Source organism: Lupinus angustifolius, chromosome LG17, assembly GCF_001865875.1.
Source record: "Lupinus angustifolius cultivar Tanjil chromosome LG17, LupAngTanjil_v1.0, whole genome shotgun sequence".
In the NCBI taxonomy this organism is placed as follows: domain Eukaryota; kingdom Viridiplantae; phylum Streptophyta; class Magnoliopsida; order Fabales; family Fabaceae; genus Lupinus; species Lupinus angustifolius.
The window spans coordinates 2,073,070-2,092,289 of NC_032025.1; the positions used below are offsets into that span (position 1 = coordinate 2,073,070).

General features: G+C 32.3%; 2 protein-coding genes and 1 long non-coding RNA gene across 7 annotated transcripts; 1 reads left to right on the plus strand and 2 right to left on the minus strand.

The window, feature by feature from the left end:
* On the plus strand, window positions 8,115-8,607 carry LOC109331047. Its single transcript, XR_002105733.1, has 2 exons — window positions 8,115-8,331; window positions 8,445-8,607. It is a non-coding gene; the product is annotated as an uncharacterized LOC109331047 (long non-coding RNA).
* LOC109330537 (zinc finger CCCH domain-containing protein 62-like) lies at window positions 9,985-13,591 on the minus strand. Of its 4 annotated transcripts, none has more exons than XM_019564757.1 (9): window positions 13,330-13,591; window positions 13,129-13,246; window positions 12,028-12,089; window positions 11,895-11,961; window positions 11,704-11,809; window positions 11,049-11,147; window positions 10,831-10,954; window positions 10,190-10,744; window positions 9,985-10,140 (listed from the first exon to the last, which is right to left on the minus strand). In XM_019564757.1, exons 1-8 carry the CDS (start codon window positions 13,568-13,570, stop codon window positions 10,215-10,217), a joined length of 1,347 nt encoding a protein of 448 aa, XP_019420302.1. In that variant the 5' UTR covers window positions 13,571-13,591; the 3' UTR covers window positions 9,985-10,140; window positions 10,190-10,214. The 4 variants fall into 4 exon arrangements, with proteins under 4 accessions (XP_019420302.1, XP_019420304.1, XP_019420301.1 ...); XM_019564759.1 differs by having other exon boundaries at window positions 9,985-10,744; window positions 13,330-13,453; window positions 13,490-13,578; XM_019564756.1 differs by having other exon boundaries at window positions 9,985-10,744.
* LOC109331977 (CDPK-related kinase 5-like) lies at window positions 14,747-19,220 on the minus strand. Of its 2 annotated transcripts, none has more exons than XM_019566807.1 (11): window positions 18,522-19,220; window positions 17,784-17,914; window positions 17,561-17,602; window positions 17,316-17,424; window positions 16,922-17,000; window positions 16,542-16,838; window positions 16,355-16,467; window positions 16,070-16,177; window positions 15,920-15,982; window positions 15,679-15,852; window positions 14,747-15,175 (listed from the first exon to the last, which is right to left on the minus strand). In XM_019566807.1, exons 1-11 carry the CDS (start codon window positions 19,029-19,031, stop codon window positions 15,038-15,040), a joined length of 1,764 nt encoding a protein of 587 aa, XP_019422352.1. In that variant the 5' UTR covers window positions 19,032-19,220; the 3' UTR covers window positions 14,747-15,037. The 2 variants fall into 2 exon arrangements, with proteins under 2 accessions (XP_019422352.1, XP_019422354.1); XM_019566809.1 differs by having other exon boundaries at window positions 15,679-15,846; window positions 18,522-19,219.

Below are 19,220 nucleotides of genomic sequence, written 5' to 3' on the forward strand. Positions count from 1 at the left end.
ATCTATTGATACATTTCTACCCATGTAATAATATTTATAAGGTGTTTCACCACCAAATTCAATAAAAGATGTAAACAATGTAAAATGTAAACAAAGTAAAAAGAAATGATGTACAAAGTGTAATGAATGTTAGGATAGTGTACTTTTGTTTTAATTAAATATAATATATTAATTATATAAATAAAGGGTACCCGCAGGCGTAGGTACCATAATACTCATATCCACCTGTATGTACTACGGTTTTAAAAACTCGTTTGTAAAACTTGCGAGTAGTTGTTTGTGACTCGTATTTGTACTTGTATGGGTTTTATCCGTGGGTACCCACGGGTTCGGTTTTTTTGCCATCCGAGGCAAATAATTTCATATTGATGCAACAAAGTGAGAAATTAACCATTTTGATTTTTTTTGGAATCACAATGTGTATGTACTTAGATAGACTTGATCCAAATTGTCTAGTTTCTAGGATTATAAGACTTTTTATATCTATGCTATATGTAGTTATGTTATTTTTAAATGAATATATTTAACTAATGTACTTCATGAGTCTCAATAATTTTTTTAATTTTAAATTCAAATATTTATTTTTCTATTATAACAAACACTAAAATAGGTCGAAATGGAAATGTGGTTATATGTATAAATCTTTTAATATCACCATTACTTATGCAAGTGGAATAGAACCGTTAGTATAAGAAGATTATATTCATGCGTTTTAATTTTATACCTACGACACTGAGCACTGTCACTAAAATCTACAGCGACAGAGAAAATCGGTGTGTATAAACACTTGCAGTGGCAGACAATATTTGAAGGGATAAGTTGAAGTTTTATATTCATACTCTCGATTGGTGTCACTAAAATTTATAGTGATAGTAGAAATCTATAGGTATAATGACTTAAATACAACAGACATAAAGACTCGTAGATAAAAGTTTTTTATATTATACATACATAAATAAACTTCATGAAGCTTTCTAAAATAGTTATTCATTGATTTATTTATTTTCTATTTTCACTAAATTGACTAGCAATGTTTTTTCTTTCAAATCAATTATAATTAGGAATAATGAGGTGTATTGAGATCATGTTTGTATATATCCAACTTTGAACATGAAATTCATAACCTCAACCTAACTCAATGGGGTTGTTTTTAATTTCTAATTTTGTTTTACCTATTATTTGTTTTTAATTTCCATTTTCTCTTGTATTATTTACTTTCTTTAATGTTTTATGAGTCAATAGTATGTAATACAAAATTAGAAATTAAAAATGATGAACACACGATAAAACTTTCAAATTTAAATTGAATTACACTACTTTAAGACGGGTTCGAGATAGGATATTTGCTATAGCAAATATGAACCCAGAAATTAAACCTTAGTAAAACTCGAACTGAGCCCAAACTCAATCAGATCGGGTTCCCCGTTAAATTTGGGTTGAGTTCAGGTGAGTACTCACAAGTTCAATTTTCATTGTCATCCATAATTATAATATTGATATTTTGTTAACAAAATTAATTAATATCAATCAAACTTAAAAATAATCTCATGAACTTACCAAAATTAAAACTTTAAAATAATTTATAATAAAAATTAATAAAACATAGCAGTGAACTAAGGCCATATTTTATGATAACAAATTGAAGGGGGAAAACTGTGACATGCTAAATGGTGAAAAAAACAGGAGGGATCCCAGGGGGCAAATGGGTAGGAGAATGATGATGGTGAGTCACAATGACTGCAACAGCCAGGACCAGAGGGTGCAGTGACTCAGTGTGTTGGTGAACAATTACGTACAGAGGGACTCCTTTCATTAAATGTATTGATTCAGGTACAACTTTTTTGTTTGGTTTATACTCAGTTGAGATCATTGTCTTTTCATCCTTGGTCCTTGTCTGTTCCACTTCTCTGTTTCTTTTTCTTTTCTGTTTCAAAACCAATTAACGATGTTTCATCGGCCCCATAAACAGAGAATCGTAATTAATTCAGTCTAACCATTCTTACCTTTATGGGACAGATACGTCACCAATTCGATTTTCTCATACATTTGGGTTTATTATATGAAATACAATTCTGTTTTCGCTTTTTCAAATTTAAAATTGTTCCCACATTGCTCTTAAAAAAAACCAATCAATCATAGATAATTGAATACTAAAAACAAAAAAAAAATATTAATATAATTTTAACCATAAATATGTGGGCTAATTCTCTCAGAATATGTTTGATATGAATAAATAGTTACAAATATAGAAATAAATTATAGGAAAATCTAAAGTGATATGAAATAAAAAACATTAAAATACATTAACCCACCATGATGGTATAAAATAATGACATTATCATTAAAGTCGAATGAATATGATAATTCGAGAGTATAAATCATCTTTATTAATGGAAAGACAAATCGTTAAAAGCTAAAAAAAATTAACATGTAATGACATATATCATTTTAAGTATAATAAAATAATATCTTTGTCATTCAAAATATAAATAAATTAAAGTATTTATCTATCCATTAATGTAAAATATCACTATTTATAATGAGAAGATGAGGAGTTTGTGTGTCCCAGCGCAGCACTGGGTTTTTGTCTCGAATGACTCAAACTCATTTATTTTCAAACTCATTTATTTTCCAAAACTTGGAAGTTGAAAATTCAATTATCCTTATCAGTTTCTTTTTCCTAATTCTTTTTGTCGCTGTTGACTAAAATTGGGGGAAAGTGGTGAGAAGAACTAGGGAGTCCATCACGTGCATGGATTTGACATGATGGAAAGAATATGAAGGAAACTTTATTATCATTATTATTACTATATATTAAATGGATGACATGAATATTCTGATAACATCAATAAATTCCTCTGCTCTGTTATCCAGTGTTGTCAGCTATTACTTCCTTTTTGTTCTCTCACCCAACAAATACACCACTCATTGCCATTCAGTTAAGCTAATAAAAATATAATATATTAATCAAACTTTGTTATTTTTACTATTTTTGCTTCATCATTATTATTAGCAAGAGAGTATCTGAGCTAACATTTGGAATAACATATATATCTCTAGAATAAACCTTCTTTTTTGGTAACTCATATTTTACCCCCGTTTAATAGGAACACTAGTGTTTGCATCAAACCATATCCTCCCACTATGTGTTGCATTTCATTTCAATATCTTACTTATTTCACCATAATAATTATTTTCTTTCTATTACGTATGTGAATTAAAAGAGTATCAAATAAAAACTTGAGCTTCAAATGCTTCATTTAAGGAATAATATCTTCATAAGGGAAAAAAAAAATCATAAACAGGTACATTAAAATATTGAGAATCAGTCACAATTAAATATTTATTGCACCATTTCTATTTTCTTCTTCTGCATGAAAAAATAACCGCTGAGAGAGTTAACCTCACATACCTATCTATGTTTCCGACTCGGACAAGGTTGCATCCAGTGCAAAAAGATATTGTGGGAAACAAAAAAAATGGGTTGTCACCAACATCAACATATTGTGTTATTGGCTCCGTCCCATTCAATTTTTTGGGAATTCTAGTTTGTACAAATCCTAAAAGGCTCTCTAATTGGTCTCCTATCATTGATTCTTTTAAAAAGAATCTATCTCTTTGGAAGCACAATCTCATCTCCTTTGGTGGCAGGGTAACTCTCCTAAAATCGATATTATGTTATTTACCTATATATTTCGTTTCCTTTTATAAAGCCTCGATTTCTGTTATTAATGTGATTGACAAAATTCAAAGGCGTTTTTGTGGGGTAAGGGGGAGGAGAAAAAAAGGATTCATTGGGTGAGGTGAGAAAAAGTATGTAGGCCTAAAGAGGAAGGTGGTTTGGGGATTAAAAATTTATTATTGTTTAACTTGGCTTTATGAGGTAAATGGAGATGGAGATTTTATGTGAAGGAGATTCTCTGTGGGTGAAAGTCTTAAAATCGAGGTATGGGGATTGATTTTTGAGGTGTGGAGGGAAAGGTGCATTAGAGTGATTTAGGTGAGGTTCCTCTTAGTGGAAGAAATTAAGTAGTCTTCTTAGCCAAAACATGAAGGAATAAGTGGCGGGTGGGTAAGTGATGGAATCCAAGTCTTTAGGGAGTGACTCTTCTATTAAATTTTGGACTAATTTATGGGTGGGGAGGGATACCCTCAAAATTTCTTTTGCTAGATTGTTTCAGGTGACTTTGGATAAAGATATAACTATTGATTCCTTAGGTGCATGGAGTAATGGGGTGTGGTCTTCGAGTTTGAGATGGAGAAGGAACTTGTTCGCTTGGGAGGAAGAGGAACATCATGAACTTTTAAGACACATCAACAGTTCTATACTTGGACTTGGATTCATGATAAGAGTGGGCAATACACGGTTAGGAATGCTTACCAAATTTTGCAAAAGGTGGAAGGATGCGACACACTTACTTTTTTCAAAAGACTTTGGGATTGTAATGTTCCAACTAAGATGAAGTGTTTAGTTTGAAAAATTGTCTTGGATGGGATGCCATCTAAAGTGAACCTTGCTCTTAGAGGTGGAGTAGGTGTTCAAGATACCATTCTTTGTTCTCTTTGTGGTGAGTTGAAGGAATCTACTACTTACTTGTTATTCTCATGTTCTATATCCTATTTGGTTTGGCAAAAGCTTTATTCGTGCTTTGGATTAGCTTCTATTATCCATAATGATGTCAAGACTTTTTTCTCACTCCACGAAAATGCCACGAGGTTAGATAATAAGAAACAACATTGGTGGAAGCTCTCTGGTTTGCCACTATTTGATACATAAGGAACAAAGTCATTTTTTATAATATGATGTTCAACTTAGATAATGTGATGAAACTTATTTTTTTGAATTCTTGGAGCCTTCTCAACGCTCACTTTCCTTTGTTCTCTTATTCTTTTGTCGATTAGGTGAGACACTCTTTAAATTATGTATCTCTTTGTTAATTATAAGTACCACTTGAATATAAGTACCACTTGTTCTCCTAATTGCTTTATCTCTTATTTAAGAAAGATTTTATTACTGATAAAAAAAAAAGGTTAAATTAGTCACAGAAATAATTTTAAATTTATGTTCGTCTATTTTTCTCTCTATTGTTTTAAACATGTTATTAATTTAGCATGTGTGTATTACCGAAAAAATAATAGCATGTGTGCTTTTTAAAAAAATATTGTGATGAATCTATTATAAGGATGCACACAGACTTAATTTTTTAGCGAGTAAAACGTCAATAACATCAATACCGGGTAAAAAATTAGTAAACACAATAAAAAAGTGGGAAAAAAAACCAACTGAATCAATCCATAATTAATTTTTGGAATGGATCAAATCAATTTTTACATTGTAATAATCAAACTAAAATCAAGTACAAATAATTTAAAATTTTTGTATATTTGCCTATATGTTACAAAGAGTAAACATTCATAAACACTATTTAATTTGGTGTCACCATGTTGCTTTTCCCTTTTAAAGTTTATAAACACTCAAGACCACATGTGCATTGGCTGTAAGACAAATAGAAGATTAATATATCAGAATAATTGTATTCAATAAAAATTGCTTCCAGAAGGAAACAATAATGTAAAGTTTGAGGAGCCTCCCACTTTCAAGCCTCTTAACATTATTAATATGTTGAGATGCTTGAGATTGATAGTGAATCCACACTCCTATGTTTTGTTTGATGAACCCACATCTCTATTATTTAAGATTTTTTTAATACTACCAAGGCTATTTTCTTACTTTTTTTGGATAAGGAACTGATCCATTTTAGGATTCGTGGTTGTTCTTTCTAACAAGTGTCGTTCTCAGAAATCGAACTCTCAATCTTAGGGATCTAGTATGGTCTTATGTCATTAGACCAATGTGTTGTTGGTTATTATTTAAGATTGATTGTGTACAATTTTACATGATTAAATGTTAAGTATAATAATTTATAGTTAAATATACTCAATCTAAGTAACATCATTGATAACTTGTAAAGAATCTTGCAATCAAATATGAAATTTCTATATGTTAAATTTGTATGATAGTATCATACTATATATGTTACTATAAGTTATTTAAAACTCAAAATTAAAGAATTGAAATAGTATCATAGATTACTATTAAAATAAAACTGTAATGGTATTTAATAAGTCATATATTATACTTCATTCTCCTATTATTGCCTTATTGGTGAAATATTATAAAACTTTTCTCCAACTTTAGAGTTAAAATATAAATAACATATCTTCAAAATCGTATATTATGTCTATCGTAACTAATTAATAAAAGACACTAAATTATAAGAATTTTAAGGAAAGAAAATAATTGATCAATCAACAATAAAAAAAGCATAATAATGGAATTTCGTATAGTATACATTAATAATCACAATATATGTTAATTACGTATCTTCCAAAAAAATCTTGTTACTGCTCCAAAAATTATTTGTTTTTCAAAATGTGATACATTGGCTCAAAATAAATAATTATGCTACTCATACCTTACATATATTATATTTATTAAGTATATGAATATGAACATATATTTTATGATTTAGTTTTATTTCTTGATTTATATCTTTCTTTATTATAATTAAACCGCTAGAGCTTATGTACTTTACCAGCTGAGAATCTTATGTTACTTGATTCTTGTCATTATGACATAAACAACCGACAACACACATTATGTAATATATGTACACACATTTTTAACAACATGTCATGAACTCGTTATAAAGAATAACATAAATCATGATTTTTCACTCGTGGGATCTTTACTAACTCTTTGAAGGGAAGCCCATACTAGGTGGCCCAAGAAGTATATTATTAGTTTCTTAGGCTTGGTGTTTCATGCATTCTTTACTCACACTTGTTGATAGTCCCAAAAGTAGGAATAATAATACCTCAAATAATATTGTTTCCATAAAATAGAGATCTAGAAAGAGGTTAATTTTTTACTAACAATACATAAATCTTATACAGCTATAATTTTCATTAGTAAAAGAACTTGTAAAAAAAATTCTTATATGGGTTGGTAACAATGAGGACTTCATATTTAGGCATGGCTTTATATGTGATTATATTTGGCAAAGAATCTATGTTTAGGATGTGAAATTCAACATTAAATATGTAGATTAGCGTGTATTGTGTTTGCTCTAGCGGTTTAATTAGGAATTGATTATGATTTGACAGGGTATACCACTATACCGCCACATGTAACCTATTGATACCCATTTGATGCGAGAATAAAAGTATCTTTCTAACACTCCTCGTGGAGTTGCCAATTCATGACAATATTAAAACTAGTAGTCTACTACGATTCTCTAATTTCCATGTTCTACGCTCTTCTCTTCAGCTTATTGTGAAATCATCTAAGGCCACAATATCAAAGTCTAAATTGTTAGTTACCAACATCCATCGGTAATCGTAAGAGATTGTTCTTTTAGCAAAAGAAATAGGTTTTTCTGTAAACTCACAATATTGTACTACTGTATTATAAAATGTGACTGTTTAAAAAAATACTTAGTAATTAAATTTTTAACTTCAATATTTTTTTTAATTAATCATAATTCATATCACATGGAGTGGCATAAAATATGGAATATACAATGTGTTTCCTTTTTTCTATGACTTTAACTAGAATCAGTTCTCTTCAATTATCTACAATTAATAATATTATAATATAAAAATAAATAAGAAAAAAATATACATGTATTGACTATTGAGAATATAAAAGTTTTTTATGTTGTTAGTGTGCAATTTATCATTATATATAAATAAATGATAGATACATACTAATAATGTCTAAATCTTTACATTGATATACATCCTATAGTTAAATTTATAAATTTAAATAATTTCATAAATATGAAGGAAATTACTTAAAAACCAATTAATTGTTTCAATTTAATTAAAAACATACTAATAATTATTATTATTCAACATGTATCATGTGATATATAGAGAAATGTTTCAATTAAAAGTAATATTGAGACTATGTAAATATAGTTAATCTTGTTTACATTTAACAAAATAATTTTGATATTTTTTATATAGTAACTAATAATCATAAATAAGGAACGAATCCCTTAATTTGGGTAAGAAAATATTAATGACATTTGATTCTATTGTCATTAGTATTTAATAGCCGACCAGCACTAGCAAGGTTTATTGACGTGCATTTATTTCTATCGTTTTCAGTTTCCATTACTTGAATTGTCTGATTCTTATGTTAGAGATAGAGAGAGTGGGAGAGAGGGATTGAAAGAGTGATTGAAAGAGTGCTATGGAACCTCCACAACCACAATCTATTCAAGCTGGGGGAGATGATCCACAAGACAAGGTCATCAATGAATGGTAATTTTATTTGTTTTCTTTGCTCAATTTATGCAATTCTGATATATGTTTATATATTTTACGTCACTGAAATTATTCTCTAACTATTACAATTTTCTTTGATGGGGATGTAGTTGTTCTTGCTGGTATGAGTGTTTACAGGGTTGCCTTGACTTCTTGTGCTGTGATTTCTGTTAATGTCAATATGCCATAGGGACATATTCTAGATTATTCTACACATATTCTCACTACCCCGTCCTTATGTATCAACAAGGAATTGATGTATAAAGATAATTATGAAATTTTTTATGCTTGTTAGTTATTGAGAGTTTTAGAACATTCTTTCTTTCTCTATACTTTGGGGCGTCTTTACAAACTGGGTTTGATTGTTGAGTTTATTGATTCTATCTAAAGTAATACATCAACGCTGTTCAATTTCATCCGGAAATATTAATAACTTCGTTTTCGTATAAACACAAGTTCCTGCTGAACTTTTGTTGATAAATTGGTCGATGTTGTTTGTTTTGGTGAAGAAGATTGGTATAGAGGAATATAGGGCGATGAGAATGATGGCTTTTGGAGTGTCTTGCTGGGATGAAAGGGATGTTAATGGGTACATATTTCGGGTTCCACAGTTTGTGCTAACTCCATGTTTTATGATTGATCAGAAAAAATATAATTAAATTAATATTTAATAATTAAGTATTTTCTTATCAATCATAAATCTATAACACATTAAATGATACAAACTGTGGGACAGTAGATGTGCTCCATTTTTATGGCTTGCGGTAAGGAAAGAGAGGAGAGGGACCACAAAGATGGGCAACCAGTGCGAGTCCTAACACGTTCATGAACTGTAAAATTAATTTCCGTCTTACATAATACATATTTCTATTTATTCTCATTCTCTCTATATGACATACCCAATTTTTGCCTTAAATATAATTTCACATGCATGATAAAATTATTCAAATATTGCAGCTGACACTAATACGATATTAAAGTTTAAGCAATAAATATGAAGAAAAATAGTAGTTATGAGCATCTAAATTTCACCTGCTACAAATCAAACTATGTTTCTCATTTTTCATATTTTATTTCTATACATTTAAAAAATTCCATCTAAAAATCCAAGAATAATTAAAATTTGTTGAATATTATCAAAATAATATTTGAGTAGAATAAAGCAAAATGTAACAACCACATTGGAACGTAAATGGAACCACAAAGATAGAGGAATGTTTGAGGACATTATCTTATCTTAGGAGTTAACTTTTGTCGTGATTTTTGTACACAACTGTAAAATTCATTTCAATGATTTTTGAGCTTCGAAAATGATTAAAAGCCTAATATTTATGAAATGTTGTGTATTACATTTTACTTATATTTAAAATTAAATGATAACTAACATAAATATTGATAGTGTAAAATATTCTAATAGTGTATTCATTTTTTTCAAAGATTAACATTTGGCTAAAGAACCCAAATTCAAGTACCACCTGAAAATTTTATAATGTCCTGCGAGTCTTAGAATATCCCCTTATTTATGGTAATAAGTAACCTTTAGACCATCTATCATAAGAAACCCTTATAGCTGGGTCTAATTAATGAGATACTATATCTATACATTACCAAGTGTGTATATAATCGAGAACATTTAGATGTAGGGATTCTTAATCTTGCAAGGATAGAAAATTCCATCATTAGAACCGTGATCATATGGTCCATCCATCAACTACTCATTTAACAAAATTGTTATGCTCAAAATTGTTCACCAAATCATTACGTACACTTCGCCCAAGCGAAAAAGCAAGAACATAGGGCATGCCACTGTTCCTACTCATAGGTGTGAAAAGGTGAAAACCAAACTGCTTATCACCTAGAGTTCATAATATGGAAAAATATCATAAAAAGTACCTTCTGTATCCATGATAGGTTCTTGGGGGAAATTGTAATGGCCTGCCAACATTTTCTCCATTCAAATAATTCATTTCATGGTTGTATCTAAGTTCTGTCTGGGAATGATGATAATCCATGGATACCAGAGGTCGTGATCCAGATGTGAATTCAGTGACATCAGGCCTGAATGGTGAAAATCCTATCATATTTGAAATAGGGCCTCTCTCGTGATAAAATAACTGGCTTGGTTCATTCATGCTTTGATGATTTACATGAGAATGATGAAATTGGTATGGCCTTAATTGATAACTAGAATGTGATGAGTAAATTGGAACTTGATAATGGTCATATTCAGCAGACTTTTGCCATTCCCTTGATCTGAAGGTTTTTGAAGATGAAGCCGATGAAATGAGCTCCTGTGGTTGAAAGTTATTTGCTCTTCTGCAGACACTAAGGTCCCTAACCTTACCCGGTTCACAGGACCTTCCTATCTTTGGTCGCTTTGTATTTGGGATTTCATGCTGCCTTTTTGAACCTAATAAGCATAAGATATGGATGACACGAGTTACCAAAGTGTTTAAAACATGAAGATAGTGCAACACAAACACATCCACCAAATACCCTTAGATTCATTTGCGTGATGACTTTTCCTCTTTTGCCTAATAGCTCTAACCAACCGTGCTGCTGCACCCTTTCTGTGCTTCTCAGAAAGCACTATAGCTCTATCAGCTTCGTTTTTCCATCTCTAAAGCATGAATGTTGAAGAATAATAGAAGTAAAAAAATAACATCTTGATGATGGGATTTAAAGGAGATATGTTTGCATAAACATATTTATACCTGTCTGTAAGTTTTCTGTCTATAGAGGTTACGGCCCTTCACAAGCAAAGGAAAAAGAGGGGGCAATTTCTTAACTCCGCTACTCCACAACACTTCAACCTAAAAGACAGATACAATTTTTATTGAGCAATGAATAACAACCATTGATGAAGCAGAAGTTATAAAGCGATAAGAGTCCATCCTAGTAATTCATTAACAATGTAGTAGAATTCTAATCAGAAAATCTGACAGACATTTCTTCTTTCTCATGACATGAAACTATGTTCTATAAAACACGGACAACCATTTTGGTGTGGCATCTCACATTGGACACAGACACTTGTATGACATATATATGCCATGTTATTGCCCTATAATTTTTAACTTCAGTGCATGTTTGTGTCTTGTCACATTTTATGTTTGTGCTTCAGAGAAACCAAGCATGTAATACCTCTTTTAAGCAATACTGCACGAGGCTCCAACCAGGTTTGGAAGGGTAGATGTACACAACATCACCCTCACAAGCAAAGAGTCTGTTTCCAAGTAAATAGCACAGAAAATTTCAGGGTGCAAAATTCCTTCTGTTTTCACCAACTAATTCAAGCCCAAGTATAAGATCAAAGGGGAAAAAAGGATTCTCTTTTGGGTATCAAACTAATTGCCAGTGAAGACGTACAGTGAAGGTATGTTGTTGTTTAGCTGCACCATAACTTTCCTTCACAACTCTCCCAGCAATAGTTCTGTTTCCTAGAATTCTTCCATGTCGAGTCATTTTATCAAACCTGGTGAAGTATAGTATTTATTTGTAAAGAACAGTTTGACGCTATAAGGAAAACCCTTTATTAAAAATGATGAGAGAAACAGTACCTTTCATAAACCTTCTGTCTGAACAGAACAAAATCTCCCTTGCAGACATCACCTATGGAAAGAGAAACTACTATTTATTTAAACAATGCTAAGAATCAGCCACATGAAAGAAAAAAGAATAAAAATAATTTACCTGTACAATTAATGATAAAGGATGACTCTGGGTAGAGCGAGTACCCATTTCCATCTTTTAACCTGAGATATCAAAGTAGGCACATCGTAAGATACCATTAAGAGGCAAGTACAATAAAAAAGGGAGACTTAGTGGGGCCTAAGAAGGGTATATGTACATGCCCTTAGCCCCACAAGCGAAGATGTTGTCTCTAGGAGGTATGTACAATAACTGAAACTAAAATCTAAGAAGTCCTAAATTCTCTACAAAGAATTAGTCTTCACTCCCTTTTTGGTTTTAGTTTTGTGTGCGTTCAATGAATGTGACACTTTTTCTGGAAAATCATAATCAACTCATAAAGAGGGTGAGCCTTGAAGCAATGGTACGTTTATTTGCTTTGTGATTGGGAGATCATGGCTTCAAACACTAGAAATAGACTCTTTTCCTAGATAGTAAGGCTACATACATCTAACTGAAACCCCACTAGGTGAGAGCCTCGTGTATTGGGTTGCCTATAATCAACTCATACTTCCTGTGTATGTTTTGTATACAAATCATTATTTAGAGTTCTTTTAACTTCCTATAATGAGATAGGATTCAAATCAATGTCGGTCATTGTAATGAAAATTATTTGTACCAAAAAACTTCAGGGCAAAATTTTCTAAGATATAACTATATAGGAAAATTGCAAATTGAAAAGAATCAGGTTGAAACTTACAAAAAAGTGAAAAGGAAGACATCTACAACTCTCATCATTATCGTTTCCATTTCATAAAAATTTATGTGCCCTTTCATACATAAAAATGTATGTCCACAATACACATCTTCCACTTATTTCAGCTAGGTATCACAATCATATGCTTGACTCAACCATGCCAAGCATCTATTTATCATAAAACTCTTCTACCAACCTCCACTCCAAAGTAACCTAGAATCCCGTGAAAACCTTGACTAAAGTAATTCAAAAATCGAATTCTCTAAACACGTCAAGCTTCTTTACTAACCACTATAAATTACAACTCGTGGAATCAGAACAGAATAAAATTCACGAGTGGCAGATGCCAATAACAAAATGAGAACTGAATATACATTCATTTGGTTGCTTGAATTGAAAACAATCACCTCCAATGCTCCCTTATTCTGTCAACACAAACTGCTCTAGTTCCTCCTATCCTGAGGCCATGTTTCCTCAAATACGCTTTGCATTCGTTTAGTTTCAACGATTCTATATCATTTCCTTCTGCCAAATCAACATCATAATATCGATTATTAGCACACTATTATTTAACTTTATTAACAAAACTAAAACCCTAAGGAAAAAACCTCGAAGAAGAGCGACAACTTTGTCGGAGAGGGATTCATCATCATCATCATCGTTATCATTGTCATCCGATTCAGACGCTTGATTGTCGCTATTGTTGTAATCTTCATCTTCGTTATCTACGTCACCACCCTCATCGTCTTCTTCTTCTTCTTCTTCATCTTCTTCGGAAGAGAGAAGAATTAGTGCGCGCTTTCCTCTTCTGTCCTCCATTCCTCGTGATGTGTTTGCATTCCCGAACATGTTTTATATTTGAAATTTGAAATGAGAGAATAGCACTCAGCATAACCGCTAGGCCTGATCCCTTTTAACTTTTGGGCCCATTTTCAAGCCTTTCTAAAACAGTTGGGAGTTGGTTATTGAATGGAAGGGAAAATAATTAGGTATTTCATAGTCATGAAATATATTTATGAGACCTGTTATTCATAAACTATTACTTTCATTCATTCACCTTTAAGAAATAACTCGCAAATAAGCCCTTAAAAAATGTGGCATTCCATCCCTAATGTAACATTTATTCATGATAAAAATAAAAATACTAGTTATATATCATTGAAATGTCCATTTAGTCACACAAATTTGGTCTGTTTGGTGAACTTAGTCCCTGGTGGCTGGTGCAATCAAACTATCAAAGGTTGAATTATTTTTCTGTCAATGTGTGTCATGTAAGTTCAATTGAAGCTTTACATGCCACATGATACATTTCATGACATGCACTAACCCCAAACTAATTCGTTTGATGATAGTTAAAGTTAGGCATTGTATTTGTCTTTTTTTTATTTTCACAAAATATTCCAACATTATAAATCTCAGATTAACCCTGAAAGTGATCATTTAAAGGTGTGCTCATTATTGAAGTTTTTGCTTATGAAAACTGAGACTAATCTTCTGGACATGATGAACATTAGGATAAAAGTTTCCCTTAAGTGACAGATTTCAAGAATTTGATTCCTAAGCTCATAAGTTTATTAGAGATGTGATCCACTCCTACGATGAATAACCACTTTTGAATTCCCCAAGAATAGTTCAGTTGATAGAATTGTGAGACATAATTACATAAAGTGTAAATAATTGGATTTAAACCTCAACAATTGCATAATTTTCCCACCACGCTCCTTGTTAAAAACTGTTTCTAATTTTTTTATTAATTGCAATGCTGATTTCAACAACCAAATAGAAATTTTAAGTACTGATAAGAGGACATAGCTTCTTCACATGTGCTGCTTCTATCGGATCCTCAATATATTTGAAGTTACCAACACAGTTAGCACCTTTAAAGTTGTAAAATAATAAGAAAATCAACCAAGAAAAACCAAATTACAAATTCCCAAAAGATACAATGATGCTGAAAGCTGAGAAGAGTACTAAAAACCTCTTTCATTCAGTTCCTGGTGCAATGCTAAATGAATTTGCAAATGGACAGAATGATACTTGTAAATGGTGAATCTCAGAAACGTATTACAACATTAAGTATACCCTTATAGTAACAATCAGAAAATTCAAATGCATATAGCTGTAGAAAATACAAGAGTAAAAGAACTTGAGAGCCTTATAAAGGGGCAAAAATATACCCAGATGATATATGCCAAAGCCATAATGTGACACAATCCCCTTTTGGTGGGATTTTTATGTGCCAATTAGCATTCTATTTGCTTGGTCATGGAAGCATAGTTAAGAAATCTTGAATATTCCATAGGGGTTCCGAAGTTTCTATTGAGCTTTTGAAAGACTCCGAGATGGGCCATGCAACAATTTCACAAATCCAAGGAAGCTCAATTTTCCATCAGTGTGCCGAATCCAGTCATGAAGAACAGAATGAACAGGGACAGATGGACCAAGGCAAAGTTCCTGCTTATTTAGCGAAAACCATTCGTGAGAAATGTATTTGCTTAACTATAAAAGTAATCATCGTTTAACCAGATATAATTCAAATAAAATTGTCAAACATACTACTGTTAACAAAAGGATAATATAATAGGTTAATCCATAAACTTTACACAAGCTAAAATTATTTTCTTGGAATATAGCTACTCCAATGTTGAAATTTACTTATGCTCTATCATCTTAGAAGTTACTAGGCTGCCGATACTCAACAAGTGTAAATCAAACAACACTCACTTTGGGGGTGATTTTTTAAAAAACTTAACTGATCCCACCTAATGGGATCAAGGCTTGGTTGTTGTCGTATTTTGATGTCACAAACTCACAATGCAAAGGCAAGTAATTTTGAAGTGGGTTATCTTGTTTAGTCTAAAATAATAAAGGCTATATTATCAGTGTGCACAATTCCAAAGACATGTATCATGTATACATAAGCTATCAGCCTATCACCATAATCAAATCAAGCATACCGAAGCTAGCTCCTCAATGACTATAGCCCTGTTTCCGTCCTTTTCAAAAAGTTCATAGGCACAACGTGCATGTTGCTCCCATCGATCAAGTGCTTCAAGTTGATGAACACTAAGTGCAGCTGCGCAAAACTCATCAAAATCCATCCTTCTATGTTGCAATGCATTAAGCTGCCACCCAAAATCATTCATCAATAACTAAGAAGGTACAAAATTGATGAGCAAATTATAGCACTCCACTTACTGATGCCAGAAGGTCAGGAATGCGTGTCTCCTTCATAGCATCTGTTGCATTTTTCATCAAGGCCTGGCCAACTCAAATGTCTGAGATAGTACTCATTAATCACGATGCCTCTTCATAAAGCATGTTAAAAAAATTTAAAAGAAAACCAACCGCTTCGATATTTTCCAAGCTAACAGTTCCATTTTTGTTTGGCTCTAAAAGTGCAAACTGCTCCTTCATATAAAATAGCTCATCAACCGTTAAAGTTTTAGACAGAGCCTGTCCAAACACCCAAGAATATAACATTCTAATAAGTTATTGAGAGCCATACATGCACAGTGTGATCAACAAAAAACAAAGAAATGCAACAGGAAAAAACAAATTAACAGAAAGAAACACTTAAAAATGCATTGCTCTTATAAGTTATAACCGTTTGAAAGGAAACTGTATACAAACCCTTAAAGCTGCTTTTCGTAGAGAGGAGGAGTGCACGTATGCCTTCATAAGCTTGAATATTAGAATATCCAGAGGTACTTTAACATCCTTATAGTTTTTAATCCATGGATGGTCTGCAGTATAAAAGTTTAAATAACAAAACAGAAGGATAACAATGACAGCCTCATATCATCGCTGAGAAACTCACTTAATGCCTGTGCTGCAGTCATTCTTCTCCGTGGATCTTTGTTTAGCAATTTCTTAACAAAATCCTTTGCCTCAGAAGATAGAGAAGGCCAAGGAGGTTCATCAAAACTTGGATTAGCTTTCACTACAGCATGAAAGATACCAGACTCAGTCTGAGCCCAAAAGGGTCGACTGCCACATAATAAAATATATGCAATGACACCAATGCTCCAGATATCAGCCTCTGTACTGTAAGCTCTGTATAGAACTTCAGGAGCCACATAGTAGGCACTACCAACAATATCATTAAGCCTTTCATCTGAAAAGCACAGTGAAAAGTCAAAAGATAAAGCAGGTCCAAGATAATAAATGCCATGTAACATGAAAGGAATCAAAACATACTTGGCTTTACAAAATCCGACAAACCAAAGTCTATGGCCTTCAGCTCTGAGTTCTCATCCTTGGATGTGAACAAGAAGTTCTGATACAAAGATTAGCCATCCATAGAAACTAGTATTTTATAAGAATCAGGAGACAAACCAATATGCCAAATTAAAGAAAGTCACTACCATGTTCATGAAAGTACAAAAGACTGTGTTGATAGATGACAAAATCTTTTCCCAGATCTTCTGTGTTATTTTTCTACCCCTCTTTTTTCCTCAAAATATAATTAAAATTTAAAAAATAAAAGGCAAAAGTCATTCTTATGCAAATGAGACTTCATAATCTGACTACTTGAGCTGCGACCAATATTAATTATGATGCAGAAAATGCTTAAAATGTGAACATGATTCACCTCAGGTTTAAGATCACGATGCACTACACCCTGTAGATGGCAAAAAGCAACAACATCCAGTATTTGTCTTAGGACAAATTTTGCATCTTCCTCTGTGTATTTCCCACCTCTACAAGAGCAAAGATATTAAAGCCTCAAATACAATATGTTGCCGCTTTCAATCACTCACATTTATCCAAATTTTCTATCACCAATTTCCAAAAACATTTAAGAAGAAAGAATTTAAAATAACATAAAAAAGATACCTTGATAGTATTCTATCCAACAACTCCCCTCCTTCGCACAATCTGAGTGATGCATATGAGTTCAAGTTAAACTGTTATTCATAAAGATTCACTACAAATAAATTGTCCTTCTGCTTAACTATCCAGCAAAAAAGAACAAATAAGCCAGATATTATAAACCAAATGGTCACAAAAGATGAACTTATAAACTTTAACTTAAACAAGCAACATAATCAAAGCTTACTCCATTACTATATAGACATTATCATGGTCTTCGTATGCATCATAGAATTGTACTAGATTCTTGTGTCCAGTCAAAGCTCTCAATATTTTTACTTCCCTTCTCACATCCTCAATAGCAATGGCAGTGGTCATCTACAATAAAAACATACCAATTAAAATAGACTGTTACATAAATTTAATAAAGAATGTTGTGCATGAAACATGCAATTTTGCTTTATTTTCACCATAGATAAACTAATATATAGTTGAACTAGAGTAAATTAGAGATAAAAGGTATAAATAGTGATGCATCAAAATACTGTTAAAGATCTAATACACGATACTGTAAAAAAAACTTAGCTAACAGACAAAAAAAAAATAAAGACAAGAAGAGCAAAATATAAGAACTTTGTCCAACTAACAACAATTGGTATGAAACAAAAGAAGCTACATGACTATAGGCTATTGAACTTATTCAGCAGAATCCTATTGACAAAAGTAAGAACCATTCAGGTTTAAGAATTTTCAGTTCAAATGGTAATGCATTGCATGTGATAGTTTTTAATCCCTAATGCAGTTAGGGTGTATATGCGAATTGGTTACTTGAAGGCAGTAGAGACAAGGGAAAGACTTCAGAGCCATAAAATACACTTGTGACTCTCAAGCCCTCCTTTTCCGCTCCGAAAATCAATTCGGATATAATATTACGGTCGCAATTGCGAGTATGGAGCATAATGTACAAACATTAGTTGTAGTATACCTTTGCTTTAGGGATGACTTTGACAGCCACTTGCTGACCTTTCATCACTCCTTTCTTAAATTTTGCAACACAAGTATACCCAAAATGCCCTCTCCCAATTTCACTTCCCACTTCATATTTCTTTACAAAATGCTTGGAGAATCCAAAACTCTTATCAAGCGCGGTAGCTACCGCATCAGCTTCATTCCCTTCCACTATCGTAGCCTCGTTCGGCTTCACCGAACCATGGCGGCGAGCCAGCACTGCTCTAATATGCTTCGCCGGAGATGGCGGCGGGAATGGCCGCTTGAAAAACCGCCCAGGCGTGGAGTTGGAAGTCGAATTCGCCGGAGATTTCTTGGAGAAGAAGTAGTTCGCTGGACTTGGAGTGTAAAACGGGAATAACGGAGATTTTTTAGCATTGTCTGGTTCTTCGATAGGATTGTCGCCATTGACGGTGGTGGAGTGAGATTCGGAGTTTCGCTGAAGCGGTGTGGGATTTGAAGAGGGTTTAGAAATACAGAGACCCATTCGAATTTTGAATAAACATAAACAGAGTATGGTTTTGTTTTCAGAGAATTGTTAAGGTTTGTTGAAGATGGTAAAGGAGAGAGAGTGGTTATTGGTTAAGTGGTTGAGTGAGAAGAGAGAGAGATATATAAAAATGGAAACGACGAGAGTTTCGCTTTTCGTTGTAAAAGGTAATTGCTAAATTAGTTC